Source organism: Astyanax mexicanus, chromosome 18, assembly GCF_023375975.1.
Source record: "Astyanax mexicanus isolate ESR-SI-001 chromosome 18, AstMex3_surface, whole genome shotgun sequence".
Lineage (NCBI taxonomy): Eukaryota > Metazoa > Chordata > Actinopteri > Characiformes > Acestrorhamphidae > Astyanax > Astyanax mexicanus.
The window spans coordinates 17,887,816-17,903,923 of record NC_064425.1 but is presented as its reverse complement, the minus strand read 5'-3'; the positions used below and the strand labels follow the sequence as shown (position 1 = coordinate 17,903,923).

General features: G+C 36.1%; 2 protein-coding genes across 2 annotated transcripts in view; both read left to right on the top strand.

Moving 5' to 3' along the window:
* Positions 1-1,401: 1,401 nt before the first annotated feature.
* The window catches only part of LOC111192347 (zinc finger protein 883), a 48,514-nt gene continuing 33,807 nt past the window's right edge, over positions 1,402-16,108 (top strand). The window contains exon 1 of the mRNA XM_022668890.2: positions 1,402-1,447. The gene's annotated coding sequence lies outside the window, so the exon portion shown is untranslated. The remainder of the gene's footprint in view (positions 1,448-16,108) is intronic.
* LOC103028185 (alpha-2-macroglobulin) overlaps positions 3,210-16,108 on the top strand; it is a 33,720-nt gene continuing 20,821 nt past the window's right edge. Inside the window, 18 exon segments of the mRNA XM_049466953.1 lie at positions 3,210-3,422; positions 4,252-4,432; positions 6,403-6,559; positions 6,676-6,728; positions 6,846-6,866; positions 6,980-7,145; positions 7,230-7,314; positions 7,881-8,013; positions 8,107-8,227; positions 8,974-9,083; positions 9,168-9,338; positions 9,421-9,485; positions 9,487-9,652; positions 9,773-9,985; positions 10,103-10,252; positions 10,944-11,060; positions 11,191-11,260; positions 15,785-15,947. Of these exon segments, the coding sequence (XP_049322910.1) occupies positions 3,337-3,422; positions 4,252-4,432; positions 6,403-6,559; positions 6,676-6,728; positions 6,846-6,866; positions 6,980-7,145; positions 7,230-7,314; positions 7,881-8,013; positions 8,107-8,227; positions 8,974-9,083; positions 9,168-9,338; positions 9,421-9,485; positions 9,487-9,652; positions 9,773-9,985; positions 10,103-10,252; positions 10,944-11,060; positions 11,191-11,260; positions 15,785-15,947 (2,228 nt within the window). The 5' untranslated portion in view covers positions 3,210-3,336.

Here is a 16,108-nt window from a genome sequence, read left to right as displayed (position 1 = left end):
TGTAAATAGTCATTTATTACTTGCCTGGGACAGAGGCATAAAAACTAACCTCTTCTGATCTTGGGATCTTTATAAACCCAGGCAAATCCCCAGGCCTGGTATATTCCTATCATTTTTTTCAGCATTATATTTGTCAAACAATTACAAACTCTAAAAAAAAATGCTCATTTGCTTAATGTAAACCCATTCATCTATTCAGACCCAGGATGTCCTGCCAGATTGATGCACTGGGAGTCAAGTTTAGAGAATACCGAGAGAGCAGAATACGCACCCAAGAATTTCTTGAGGTTTTTTTTACCACTAGATGGCGCAACAGAGTAATTAATTAGTTCTTATTGGCCAATGGAGCAAAATTTGAGTTTTAAATGCTTGATCATTTTATGCTGAATATTGTATTATTTCCACATCATTTGAAATGTTTCAGGGCCGCAGGTATAGTTTCTTAAGCTTTTAAACTCCTGTTATAAACCTTTATGGCTGTAACACCATCAGCTCACCAGACATGTACAGTAAGAGTCCCAGATTTGAGTAAAAGTAGGTGTTCTATCAAAAAAGTGACTTGAGTAGAAGTTAATGTTTTCTTTAAATATCACACTTAAGTAGAAGTACTAAAGTATTCAACATTTTTGTATTTATTTTAGTATATTGTAAAATGTACTGAAGTATTGAAAGTTATTGCAGAAAGCAGTGGAAAGACAGCAGTGCTAAAATCTTATATGATCAGTTTGATCTCTTGATTCACTCAATGATGAGGAGTTTCATCAAACTCACAGCAGCAGTAATGCTAGCATTCACTGGAGAAAAAACGGACAAATATATATATATATATCATCAACATAGGGTCAAATGTTTTAAAAGTATCTAAAACAAAAAGAAAATTAAAAACTAGAGGACTATTATTGATATCAAATTATGATATTATTGATTTTAAAATCATGTTTGTAAACAGACTATTTAATATTGAATATTGAGTTTATTTTCCCTTTTGTGTTTTGACTTCATAAGAATATACAGATATATTTTATTTTCTTTGAGGAATAAATGTAATATATTAAGTAAAATAAAATAAATATCATGGAAAAGTAATACGTTACTATTTTTATTAAAGGTTGTAGCCTTTTATCTCCATTCACCCCCATTCATTGAGGACTAACTCACGGGCTCCCTCTAGCGGTGTGCAGTACTTTTGATATTATAGGCGCTCCATACAGAGGCTGTGCTGTAATGCCCCAGTCTCCAGTACAATCCCTCTCTGTGTTAAGAGTGGTTTAGTCCGGTCACGCTCTGTAAAGCTGCTTTAATCTGTAAACAACAAGGAATAAAAAATAAATAAAAAAAAACAAGAAAAAGAAGAGAAGAATACAGACAGCAGATAAAGAGATAAATCAGGACTATCAGGATTACTGAAACTACTGCCTTCAGATCCTCCTCTGCTGTTCCTAAAGTTGTAAGTACTACATGATTTACTTGTTTGAGTAGATAGGTCAGAAACAGCATGAACACTCTGACTTGCTTAATCATTGTCATGATCTTTATTCATCTTTAATAATGAAAGAAGTGCTTGGAGATCAGATATTTCTTCCAGAAACTAAAGTTTAGAAAACAAAGCAAATATAAAAAGCTTTATTTAATCAAATAAATTCAGTAAGCACCTCATTCATGTTGTTTCTCATTGTGCACACATGAAACAAATAATTACACAATGACATTTTCATAGCCTGTATTTTAACATTTTGTTATAGAAATAGTGTCAGAACCAACTTTATAGAATAAAAACCCTTAATTTAGGCATTTGAATGGTTAAAGGGTTGGAACAAACACAGATTCACACACTGTCCTGTAGTGATGCTCTCAGGAAGTTCAGTATGTGGTACTTAGGAACTTTGTGATTAAAAGTGATGGAGAGAGAGTGCTGTAAGGAACTTTTAAATCTTTTAAAGGTCTCTGACACTTTCCTTATACATCACCATGGGCTCCTTTGGGTTAAACTACAACTGTCAACGGAAGGTGAATAACCTTGATCTAAAAGCTAATTTGGTCCTTAATTCCTTTTTTTCCTTAACCTTTATTCCTTATTAAGCTGCCAAAACATTGGGATTGTATAATATTGTGGTATTACAAGAGAAAGTGCAAAACTCAGTCAGCTTATAGTCAAACTCAGCAATACAGACAATGCTATTATATCCTAAAATACAGAGACCAGAGGGTTGACCATTATATAAAAATAAGCAAGAAAATACATCATAGAGGAGGTTGAGTAGAATAGAATTTTACACTATTAACAAGCTCAACGTGGCTCCACACTTTATTGGTAGGATTCTGAGGGCGCTGACATTTAAAACGAGGAGCAGATTGCAAAATGTAATCCAGTTGTTGCTTAAAATATCTGGTGATCAACTATGTGAGAATTAAGAGCACCATATAACAAATAGCTTAAACTTAGCTCAAAAGATTTAACTACTTAGTGACATGAATCAAAAATGCTGTTGTTGTTGATGGAAGTACATGCTATACAGGTAAAGGAGTGGTGGGATGTGTGCAGTGTATGGACTACAACCTTTAGCTGGTATGACGGAGGATAAGATAAAATAAAGAGAAGACAGAATAGTTTGTGTTTGTGCCTTTTTACAGGATGCGGCAATAAGATAAAAAGTTACTTTTTTATAATAAAGTTATACAAGTCGTAGATTTTCACAGGCTACCTCTGCAGGAGTCAACTTTGAAACAGTGGCTTATTGTTTTGATGGCAAGATTACCGTGTATGTAGTGCACATTTTGATCCAGATGATTTCAACATCCCTACAAAAGGATCATACTCTCCAAGATGAATGCAGAAGTGATATGTTTTAAGGTACTGTATGTATTAATTTGTTTTGTTATTTGCATGTTGTATGGACTACTGTACTATGTTTTGTAAATTGTGTACATCACTAATCAGCGTGCTTGCTAAAAAGCTACGTATCTTTGTATTCCAGAAATCTATACATGAGGCAGTTTAGGCTACATTAATAACCTAGGGCTATTCTACTAAATGCTGGTGTTCCAGTTGTAGGTAAGGTGGGTTGGTGGTCATCCTGACTCCAATGAGGCAATTTCTCCTACAAAAGCAGGAAAAACCTACTTAATACATTTGATTTCAGAAAAAGCAATTAATGAAAAGCATATGAAAATGGGTTATTATTTTTTTTTATGCCAGTTTTCCAGTAAATCAGATGTTTGAAGGACTTGTTGTTGACAATGTTGTTAATAATTGATGTGATTTATTTACAGAGACCTTGTTTTGGCTGACTGTTCTTTTAAAAAGCCAGCTGAGTCTGTGATGATAAAACATTCACTATGGCTGTTGGTGGGACTCATGTAAGCAAAAGGCTACTATTAGCCTGCTTCCTCTTTCTCTCTGCCTATGGACAGACCTCAGGACCGTAAGTAATCCGTTTGTATTTGTGTAAATGTTATTAATATATTAGAGTTGAGGCACTGGTTTTATTTTTGGTATGGTTAAGTTGACTGGTGCTCAGTTATTCTGTAGTGTTTTACCATAAATGTGCATCAAAAGTCTTACAGAAATAACCTGTATTTATTTATACAGTATTTATTTATATATATATATATATATATATATATATATATATATATATATATATATATATATATAATTTATTACATATAAGTCCCCATTTCTTATTTTATTTTTATTTAATAAATTATGTGAAGAAAAAAAAAACAATAAATAGTATTTCAACAGATCTGTAAAAAATAAAAGTTATATTATTATTTTTTAATAATTAGTTTTAGTCTTTCTTGTTTATAGTTATAGAGCTTTGTTTGAACACATTGCAGTTTTGTGGTTTCTATAAGCTTTATACTTTGCTACTGTTTTGCACCGATCAGGAAAATGTTCATATCAAGTCCACAAATTTCACTGTACATTTATATCAGTTGCTGATTTGCAATAATAAGCTTTCATATAGATATAGATAAGTAACAGGTGTGTAAATTCTGTTTTTAACCAGAGGGGGGAAACTGGGTTACTAAAAAAAATCTAGTTCTAATAGTTAAGTGTTTTAAAAGATTTGAACTCATGGAGCTTTACTGAGATGCTGTATTTTGACTGGTGTGTTTGATGCCTATGAATACTGAACAATCAGTTCAGTCTGTGCTTGTGGAGTTCTCTTTGCTTCTTTACTTAATTTTATGTTTAACACTTCTTCTGAATCTGGTTATCATCTAAAACACTGTTTTTGTCTTCAGTGTTTTCATGGTGACGTTTCCTGCGGTGATTGAGTCTGGCTCTGAGGCTAAACTGTGTGTGAGTCTCCTGAAGCCGAATGAAACTCTACAGCTCACTGTTTACCTGCTTTACAACAACCAGAACAGAACACTTCTACAGGAGAGAGTGGCGGAAGAATTTCACCGCTGCTCTCAGTTTAAGGTCAGAACACTTGAATTACTGTTGTATCTATATTTTCAGTTTTTTCAATTATATTAGATTTTGAATTAATAATTATACGTGCATCAATTTTATTTAGTACTAGACATTACATTTCTCTTCAGCATGAGTCATCCCTAACACAAACTTGCAACTAACACCACTTAGTGCAGAGACAAAACATGTAGATTGTAACTACCACAAAACTCTATATACAGGGTAACAAACAAAAAATGGCACAAAAGGTGTCAACGCTGGATTAAATTAAGTGCAATGGAATTACTGTACTAGTACATCCTAGAAAAAAAATCCACATATTACTTTACTTTTACATTAGCTAAAATAAAAAAAAAAAACGACAGTAGTACACAACCAAATGTTTAGGTTGATATTAGCTAGCGGTTTGTCCCACATAGCTTGTTTTAACACGGTAAATGAGCAGGCTACAGATAAACTCACCTCTGAAGAGCAAAAGAGCTAGTGCTGTGGTTAGCGCCTAATGCTAAAACTGCTATAGCAGTGCTAGCCAGGGTTAGCAGCAGGCTACAATCCGATAATACCCACCTCTATCTATTTATAACTCTGACAATTTTTCCACACTATTATTGTTCCTGTAAAAAGATACTGATGGATAAACTAGATAAACTGTGCATCATTTATAGCCAGCTACTATAACCTGTGCACAGGGATATAAACTGTAAACTTCATTACAAGGAAAATTATTTAGATATTTTACACCTTAACATCACAATAGAACAGATAACTATAGATAAATAGATAAGTATAGATAAATTCACAGTTTGCTTCCATAATGTAAAATGTAAGTGATGCTTTAAAAATGCGTTTGTTTTGTTTTTTTTGTTTTTTTTACCTCAGAGTAAATGATATGAAAATATATTCAATATGTTACAAAAGTAACTTACATATTCATTCTCTTTCTCACATTGTACCAACCATATACTTGGGGAGTGGAGTCAGACGTAGAATTTAGGAAAGTAATATGCATTTAGTAACCAAACCTTTAAAATATGGTTCACAGAATACAAACTTTAGGGAAAATGAAGGTTTAAATTAATAAATATATTCTAATTAGAAAACAAACCTCTTAAAGGAGCCTATAAAAACACAATTTCCTTTAAATAGTGCAAACGTTCATATTCTTGACCAGTAATCTGAAGACGACTATTTAAATTGTTTAATTAACCTCTGTACAGATTAAATGGTACTAATCTGTGGTCTTCTGACTTATTTATACGATAGTGAATAGAACTTTTCACTCTGTTACAAAACCCAAAGCTTAACTGCACAGCAGTATTATGGTGACCGGTCACTCTGTTCACCCTTTTAAAGAAAAAAAAAATAATAATAATTTTAACAGGTGTAGGCAGGGATTCATTTATTCTATTGACCAGGAATACTCACAAATCAGTGCTTAGGTGCTGCATGATTGACTTACACAGAGCTGCCACAAAGTGCACAAAATCTGCTTCTCTTGTAATGTAGCAGGCCGAGGAACCTCAGGGTTCTGGTAACTCAGGGCTCTGTCGAGCAGCCTTTACGCCCCTCATAGGCTGAGAAACCCTGATCGTTTCCCGTCGCTATCAGCTATCGCCTCGTCTCATGTTGCTTGTCTTTGTACTGCAAACACACAGGCTATAGTCCAGGAGACTCGCCTCTGAATGTGCAAAAGAGCTAGAGCTGAATAAAAGGATATAGCTGAATACCTTGTGTATACCAAGTGTATGCCAAATCTGTGCTGGAGTGGCAATAAAACCCCAACAACCAACCAACTAGAAAAGCTTACAAACGTAGCTGAATACAATACATTTTAGAAAATCATTAGTAAGGGTTATGGGTTCACCCTGAGCTACAATTACATACAGTATTTAAAAACACTAACAACAAAAAAAACTGTTGATTTGACAACATGGAAATGATGGAAAATAACTCAGCATGTGTGACAATATTGACAGGCTCCTCGGGTTGAAGCTCAGTCAGTGCAACAGATCAGAGTAGAGGTCAAAGGTAAACATTTTCTGATGGCAGAAACAAGAAAAGTTATGTTTAAATCCTACAACCCGCTGACATTCATCCAGACTGATAAACCAATCTACAATCCAGGCCAAACAGGTAACTTAACATTTCTGCACTTTGTCCCAAAAATTACAGAACATGACAAAGTAAATGTTAGTTAATGTACAGTTCAGAATATGATATTTATTTTTTTGGTTTATTGTTCCTCACAGTGAATTTCAGAGTTGTCACCATGGACTCTAAACTTATCCCCCTTGAACAAAAGGTAAGGGGAATCTTTAACTGTGTAACTTGTTGAGTTAAATCTGTCTTATTATATGATTTCTTCTGCCACAAAGCTTTTGTATGTAGAAAAACAAACTCTACAATCTGTTCTCTACAGTACAGCACACTGGCTCTTGAGGTAAGACCATGGATCCACACAGTATACACAGTATATTTCCTGCCTCTCTGATGGAGTACCATTGGTAAGCATTGGTCAAATCCTTAACAGTTTACTATTTTGTAACTAAACAGGATAATAATGGTAACAGGATCGGGCAGTGGACGAATGTTTCCTCGACAGACCTGATATTGGAGCTTTCTCACCAGCTGAACTCTGAGGCTCCTGAGGGCCAGTACACACTAAAGGCTATTACTGGGGATAGGTCGATTACACACCACTTTACAGTGAAAAAATATGGTATGAGTCACTACTAGGATATTACTTTTTCTACTGATGGTAAAGTAAGTGAAGTGTGCTACAATAGTATCTTTTTATGTTTAGTGTTGCCCAGGTTTGAGATTACAGTAAACGCTCCAAAGGAACACAGTGTTGGTGAAGAGGAACTGAAGATAGACGTTTGTGGAAAGTGAGTGATGATTTTTAAATGATGAAGAAACGTAACAGAGACTCAATGTTGCTGGAATAGCTACAGTTAGTATTAGGTGTGGGAATCACAGCGATGATGATTTCACAATAATAATATCCCGTTTCTGTGATTCTGTGATACTCTATACACCGCAAGACATTTCTCTTCTCTTTCTCACTGTATCTGCGATACTGGATGAAATATTCCTAAATAAGCAAATAGTAGGAATTATGGATTTATTGGGGTCAGTTTCACAGAATTCTACAGTCAATATTCTGTATTCTGCAGGTTTACTATTCATTTGATTAGTGCCACCACGTGCAGTAACTTTAGTCAGATTAGGTAAGATCGGGTCAGATTGAGGTGGGGGGGGGCGAGTCTTAGGAAGTTTAGAGCAACTATGTTTCAATAAAAATATCAATAGTTGATGCTACGTATCAGTAGTGTGTCTCAAGTGAAAACAATATTGATATTTATCCCACTTTTGTCATTCTAAAAAATAACATTTCAGATTACATATTCTATTATATCTATACACAGACTCTGACTTTCTTGTGTTTGTACAGGTACACGTATGGACAGCCAGTTTCTGGCAAAGCACTCATTCTGGTGTGCCGACCATTTAAATCAAGAAGTCCCATTTATAGCATACCATTTATAGACCCTCAGACTCTACTATGTCGCACTAAAACGCTGGAGGTTTGTTTGTCTATATGTAAACCTCAAAATAGCAAGAATTTTTTACTGATGAAATACTGAGTTCAGATGTTTAATTTGGCCTGTTTCTTTTAGATGAGTGATGGTGGCTGTGTTTCTGCTACCTTCACTGTGTCTACTTTCACAAACACAGAGCTAGAACATCATTTAAAAGATTTTCTTGATGCTAAAGTTACAGTGACAGAGGAAGGGACAGGTGAGTCAATTACACATCTCTCATAACTCTTACAGTAAGCAAATATGTCAGGGAGAACAACACGGAAAATGTGCAAACAGAACATTTTAAACATTTGAAATTTGATCACTCAAGAAGAAGAAGTGTGTTTAAATTACACTGCCTGGCCAACAAACAAAAAGAAAGTCACACGCTCTGAAATTTCATTATAAAAAAGAATAACCTGGTCATTCAGTATATTCAGGTAGTCAGCTGACCTTGGTCTTTAAGCACATACTGTTGCCGAACCTAGACCTGACCAACTGCAGCAACCTCAGATCATAGCCCGTGGACTTGTACAGTAGGCACTAGGCACGATTGGTACATCGCTTCACTTGCCTCTCTTCTTACCCTGATGCACTGGAGCAGGATAAATCAGTGCTTCCACACTGTCCTTCCACTTTTTAATAATGCGTGGGACAGTTCTTAACCCGATTTTTGTAGTTTCAACAACCTTCTTAGATGTTTTCTCTGCTTCATGCATGCCAATAGTTTCTGAAACAGATTAACATATTTTTCACCACCACGGGATACGTGTTTCCATATGGTTGTTTAACAAATGAGAAGCTACTCACTGCATCAGTTAGGGTAAAATAACTTGCAGTAATTATCCAATGGGAGGCTCTTAACTATTTGCTTAATTAAATCAATTTTTGGCCTGGCAGTGTATATGTCACTAATTTTGTCATAAAGTTAATCGTACATTGTATCACTTTGTTTTATCCTAGATATTTCCATGGTGAAATCTGAAACTATAAGTCTCACTTATCAGATTGGTAAAGTTGAATTACTTGACTTACCTAAATACTTTGAATATGGGACATATATAGATGGAAAGGTGAGTCTGTTTTGCATTTAGTCTTAAATTATTCCTTATTGTGCCTTACTATGTGACTACTAATATTCTTTTTCTGATCAACAGATCAAAGTTTTAACCTTCAGTGGGAAACCTGTTCCTCACAGGAGTGTCTATCTTTTTAAACATCAAATGTGGCAATGGAATGAACATCTTACTCTCACCACTGATATTAATGGATTGGCCAACTTCACAATTAAAGTGCCTGATCAACCTGCAACAGAAATTTCACTGATGGTATGGCGCGATGTCCAGATACCAAAAAAGACAATTTTGAGAGCTATTAATTCTTGCACTAAAACATGTTTCTGTCTTTTAGGCAAGTGTCTATAGAACTCACAGATACCATAGATCCAAAGAACAATACTTTACATCCAGTAATGCAAGTATACCACCTCCAACCTGCTACACCTTACAGTCCAGTGAGCAGTGAATTATCAATAGAGGACTTAGAAGACCCAATCAAGTGTGACTCTAATGTTTCCATAAGCGTTAAGTACTACATTATTGGAGAGAAGACTAAGAATTACAGCACTGATCTCATTTACATGGTGAGTTCATTCATAATAGTGTCAAGTGAAATAGTGAACACTAGTATTTCCTATATTCTGAAATCTCTGAATAACAGTCAGGTGTTGATCAATATTGTGATTTTTGTCTCTTTGTTCCAGGTCGTCTCCAGAGGAGTCATAGTCCATCACGGCTATGAAAAGGTTGAAGTGAAAGAGTCCAGAAGACTCATAGAGGGAAGAGTCTCCTTCAAACTGTCTGTGGTTCCTGAGATGGCTCCTGTAGTGCAGGTTCTGGTGTATGGAGTACTGCCCAGTGAGAACGTCATTGCTGCTAGCAAGAATTTTAACGTGGAAAAATGTTTTAGAAACAAGGTTAGGCAGCACATTTGGGTTTTTATGCTTCTCAAAATGTTAGACATTTGATAGTCAAAAGATGAATAGATACATATTTGTAAATCAGTATAAACCTCTTTCCATCATGATCTTCAGGTATCGCTGCAGTTCTCTCCTACTGAAGCAGTTCCTGGTGAGGAAAACTCTCTCCAGCTCTCAGCTCTGCCTGGTTCACTGTGTGCTCTCAGTGCTGTGGATCAGAGTGTGTTCACCTTGGAGCCAGGAAAACGCCTGAGTGCTGACACGGTAATGTTCCCACACAGCCTTTGTTTTAAAGTTATAGGGCCCTGTTATCTTACACCCTGTCCAAGGCGTCGCAATACTCACCCCGCAAACAGTCTATTTTCAAGCTGTTAAAATAAGAAATTAAAACAGGACAAGCCACAGAGTACAAACACAACTTTTACCATCAACAAAAAACAGAATACTAAATAAAATAACATTGCTGTTCCTGTAAATTACCTGCTCGCATACCTTCACACAGTAAACAAGCAGGTCAGTTTTCTCTGCTGAGAAGCGTAGAAGCACTGCGCCGTTAAAGGGAATGGCTCTTAAGCAAATACTTTTTTTTCTTGCCATAACTGGAGTGAACACCATGCAAGTTTTTAGAAGTGAACTCATTTAAATTCATTTAATAAAATTAGTAAAGGACACCAAATGTTTTTGTAAATCATTACTGTCCAATGAAAAACATGTATCTACAGAACTTTACAGGAGAAGGCAAAAATGTTCTTAACATTAAATGGAAGTTAATGCCAAATAGTACTAATAGTAAATAGTAGAAATATTTACACAGTATACAGAGCAGCTACATGGTTCAAATGATGGTGAAAAATAAAAATGGACAAAAATGTAAATACCTGTTTTTCATTGGACAGCAGCAATATGCCTTGATACACACTGCGAACAATAAATTAATGTAAAATTCTTTCTATAGATGATTGATTTGTTGCCTGTAAAATCAGTTTCTGATTTTGCCAGTGGTGTTGAAGATGATCCGAAGTGTCATCAAGAGCAGAATGCACAAGGAGAGCGTGTGTACACTACTGTGAAGGTATCAGACTGATTTGTTCTCCACTAACAACATGATTTTCTATTTTATATTGCTACTAAACCAGTTCTGTTAAAAACAATCTTTTTAACTGTGACCTATTGTACTGACTTGTGACTTCATTACCTGACAGAGTGTGGGGTTGAAGATTGCAACTAATTTGGATGTGAACTCTGCGTGTGAATATGTTTCTTATGATTATGGTATGTACAGATTTTTGTTTTACTTTATTTATATGTAGCCGCAGGTAAATTTTGGGTTTACTTTTATTTTATTTCATTGTTTTTCTTAAAATCTCTAAAAACTGTTTAATATGGTTAAAAGTTTAAAATATATCAGCATGCTAAAATATGTAGTCAAATATTATAAGACTTAAGTAGGTTAAAAAGCGTTTTCATTGGCTAAAAGTGTTGTCACTCATTGTTAGAGTCTGCCTTTTCTCTTGATTGGTGCTTTGTCTGTAGCGGGGCGGGCAGAGGAGTGTGTGTGGAGATTAGGAGCATCTAAAAATAGGAAAATAATTTAAAACACTTTATATTTTGTTATTTTATCGTTCTTACTGAAGTTCTGCTGCTGAGGTCTGCACGAGACTTCGCTAGCGTTAGCCCCATCGGCTAATAGCACCCAGGTCAGCTATAGTTAGCTTCCCCGTTGAACTGAGTAAGCCAAGTGTTTTTTTCTGGCGCAAAAGAGTGTGGCATTTAGTTTGAGGCCACAATGTTCACAGCAAGCAGTGATTCAGGCCTGCAATGTACACACTGACATACTACAGGAAAAAGGGGTACCCCACATTTATTTGTTTTTCTCTAATTTTTCTAATTAACAATTCTAAACCTAAAGTAGATGTTTGAAAACGTTTATTGAGTGTGGGCCCACAATAAGTCTTTATAATTAATATAAGTCTGGGTAATATTTGAAACTGCAGGGTGTAGTATAAATATTAATATATTTTTATATACATATTATTTATTTTATTTTAATCACTTTATATACTGGTTCGGTGAATTGAAATGTCTCATTTAAAACTGGGTTGAGAGACCTAACTCATATAGCATAGCTTAGATTTAAGGGGCGCTACATATAAATGTTTTATTTTAGGCCCTGAGGGAGCACAATTGGCCTTGCTCTCTGGGTTGGTCATTACACACATAACTCCAAAGGGTGATGTTGATCAGCACAAGGTGTCTGTGAGCTGATGTATCGGAATCAAGTCGCTGCGCTTTCCTCCGAGCATGCTGTGATGTGGAGGTCTGCGTGGGACTGCTTTTTTAAACCCGCTCCTGCCCGCTCCCGCATGTTTTTGTCCTGTTACCGCCCGCTCCCGCAAAAAAACGCTTCTTTTAATCCCGCGCCCACCCGCCAGATACACATTTCTGCCGCTCCTGCCCCGCAGCCCTAATATGAATTGAATTGATTACATTTAGCGCTTCAGATTTACTTATGTATTTATTAAAATAGCAATTCAGTGCTGAATAGTACTGTCACGTTTCTTACCACAGTGTGTGTGTCGGTCCATCCTCCGCTTTGAGCTTTTTATTGAGGGTTTTTGGTTGGTTGCATGGGAATCATAGCGTGATTATTACAGTTTTCTTAACTATTTATCAATTCACATTTGATTAAATTTGATTAAATAACAATTCAGTTCTGTTCCGCGCCGCAACATATTCTGACGAGTCCCGCGGGAGTGCAGACCTCTACTTTACAACACCAGAATTTAGCTGCTGTTAATTCAGTGCTAGCTAGGCTAACAGACTGCTGGTGTTAATCTGTTCACCCCTCGAACGCTAACTTTACAAATATTATGTGTATTGTTTTGCCAAAGTGAAAACTCTCCAGACAATTTACTTTTTTTGTAAACAAACAAAGTTTACTCTTCAGCCGCAGACTAAAGCTGCTGTACTGCTGGGGGTTCAGAGTAAACTGTTAAACTGGAATCCGGATCAGTGATGTGTTTTGTGTCAATGTTACGTCGGGTTTATTGTCTATCTCAATCTGCGGACTGGAATATGGATCGGTAAGTGGATCGACCACGCTATCCGATTCGATATCCGATTCGTCAAATTGCGTCAATATCGGCCCCGATACCGATATTGGATCGGATCGGTCCCATCTCTAGAGAAAATGGGATAAAACTTTTTAATAAAATTTAAATAAATAAATAAAAAATGACCCACCAAACTCGGAATGTACAATGCACATAAAACAGCATACAGAAAATACAAAATAATGCTATATCTCTATTCAGACAGGATTCATTTTATGTGTACTCTATTTTTGGCAGCAGGGATGCAAAAAAACATTTTATTTTTATCCTTCAAAAAAAAAAAGTTATATGTTCTACATACAAAAATTACCTGTTACAATAAAAAACATTTATGTGTAGAAAGCCGTACATTTGCATTGTTTTTACTGCTCAATCTATAAACTGCAAACACACATCTTGTACAAAAGCTAAGATTTGTACAGGAGCTATTGTAGTACTCAGTATAAAATAAAGAGCACTACGAGCCTCTGATAAAGATCTTTGCTCAACCACAACAGGTTTTAACAGCAACAAACATTGCAGTTCTTTTGCAGGAAGAACAGGTTGTTCTGATATAGGACCTCTAAAATCGAGATAACCCGTACTGACTTACCCCCGAAAAGCGTTATCTCAGCTTAGTTTCATTATGATGGTGATTACATAGAACTACCCAAAAACATCCAGCCAACCTCAGCAGTCTATTCTTGTCATTTTAAGGTTTTCAGAGAATTACAAAGAAATACAGTGAATTTTGCTTGGACAAACATCTAAAAAGATTAAGAAACATCCTCTAATAATAACAATACAGGATGCTAAACTTATATCCTAGTAATAATATAGTAATAGAACAATAATACAATACTGCTGTAATTGCGAGGTCTCTGTGGTAAGTAGATGTCAAACCCAAAAGACCAGCATGCCAGACACGGGTGAGACACACGTGAATTAGTATCAGAGAATTTAATAAAGATAATAACAGCACTACATGGGAAAACCAAGCACAGGTGTAGCTAACAATTGTAGGGCAGCATAAACAAACAACATACCAGAGTCGAAGGTCATACACAGAAGATCAACAACACTAACCATGGGCACGGCAGAGAGCAAGGTCCAAAAGCAAGCAAGAGTCTAAACCAGAAGACAATGCTTAACTAAGCTTAGCTAAATCAGTAGTCAGTAAATAAACAGGCAGACGTCATACACAAAAGACAGGGAAGATAAAGAGAACACGAAGTAGAAGAGCTAGTGAACTAGAATACCAGGTACAGAGAACAGGAGATGAAATACCGGGCACAGAGAACAGGAGATGAGGGGTATTTATACAGGGCTGCAAAGGTGAGATCAATCAGACTAATTAGTATGAAGGAAAGTTCATGAGATGCACACTCTAAGAAATATAAGTACAGATTTGTACTTAAAAGAGTACAAAGCTTGTCGCTGGGGCTGTACCTTATATTGAGGCACAAAAAAGTACCTTTCAGTGAAAGTCCTTTTTTGTACCCATGGTTTTTGTGGCAGTAAAGATCATAAAGATTATAAACATTATCATCAACTAAATATGGCTCAAAAACTTGATGATACAAAATTGTCTGGCTTTCAAATAAAAAATGTGCAATTTAAATATATATTGTTCATTAGTACAGTGATGCAGAATACTGAATGTACCCTTTGGCTGGTTAAATGGTACAAATTTGTACTTATTGCTGTTAGAAATGACTTTGTACTTCAGAGGGAACAAATCTGACCCCGTAAAGACCAATATTGTACCTTTGAGGGTACAATTATAAAGAGTGTACCTTAGAGTACAAAAAAGTACTCATATCGTACCTCTGTTTTTTAGAGTGCAGTGGCATCAGTGACGTGCAGACGCTATGGCCCAATGATTTTGGGCAACTGCCCTTTTGTCGTCCTTGGCTGATATTGCCCTTCCGAGGGAGGGGGAAATATAATATAGGCAAATATGATTTCATATTTCAACAAGATTTTGAGCTTGAAATGTAGCCTTCATAGTTTTACAAGACATGATCACAATCAAATTCTCTAAAATCCGATGTCGTCAAGTTTAGGATGTTTAGTGATCCTAAATAATCCGACAGCCACCTACTGTGCCACGTTTAGGTAGCAAAAAAAAAACGACAGCCAGCTAGCTTGCAGTCAATGTTTTACATGGCTCAGGTTGTTTGTGGGAGGCTAACCAAACTAAGTTACATGCAGCTGATAACATTTCCTTTTATCAAGCAAGATGAATGATGGACATAAAGCACTATTCTAATTATTCACATGCACGTTGTGTTAATGCAGAAAATTCGAAATGCCTATGGAAAGAGACGAATACAGGAGAGAGAGAGACTCTTTTTTTTGGGGGGGGGGGGGGGGGGGTTCCTGTGCATGTCCCTGAGTGGCATTTGGCGGGGAAAGAGAGAGCACAGGGGAATTCTGGGAAGTGTAGTTCTGAGTCACTGAGTTAGTCTACACGGCAGACAGACAGGAAGTGGCTGGCCTGACACTGACTTAAAAGGTTTGAGGTATCTGTCCCATGCATGACAAACCAAATGGCTCCTGGAATGCCCTCCTCACTTGGGAAAAATGCATATTCCACTGGATATGATTTTATATTTACTCAGATGTTGGTTATTTTAGCAGCATGGTTTTACAGAAGATTTAATGAAAAAATCTTAATTGTTTGATTTTTTTTTTCTTTCAGATTATTTTGCATATATCGTACCTACTTCCCTTGATTATGGTGTGGCACGCGTTGCAACTGTGACTGAATCTCATGTAGAAGAAGAGGAACAGCCCATCAATCCCAGTGAGACGGTTCGCAAATTCTTTCCAGAAACGTGGATATGGCAACTTGTTAAAGTCAGGTAACTAATTTCTTGCTTCATTTTTTTTTGTGTGGGTGTGTGTTTGTAATGCTTCATGTAAAAATAAGAACAATAAGTTAGGGCATACATATTACCACAGCTAAACAATCTTCATGATTTGGGCTCTAGAGGCCACCACACTGTATTTGAAATGAAACAAC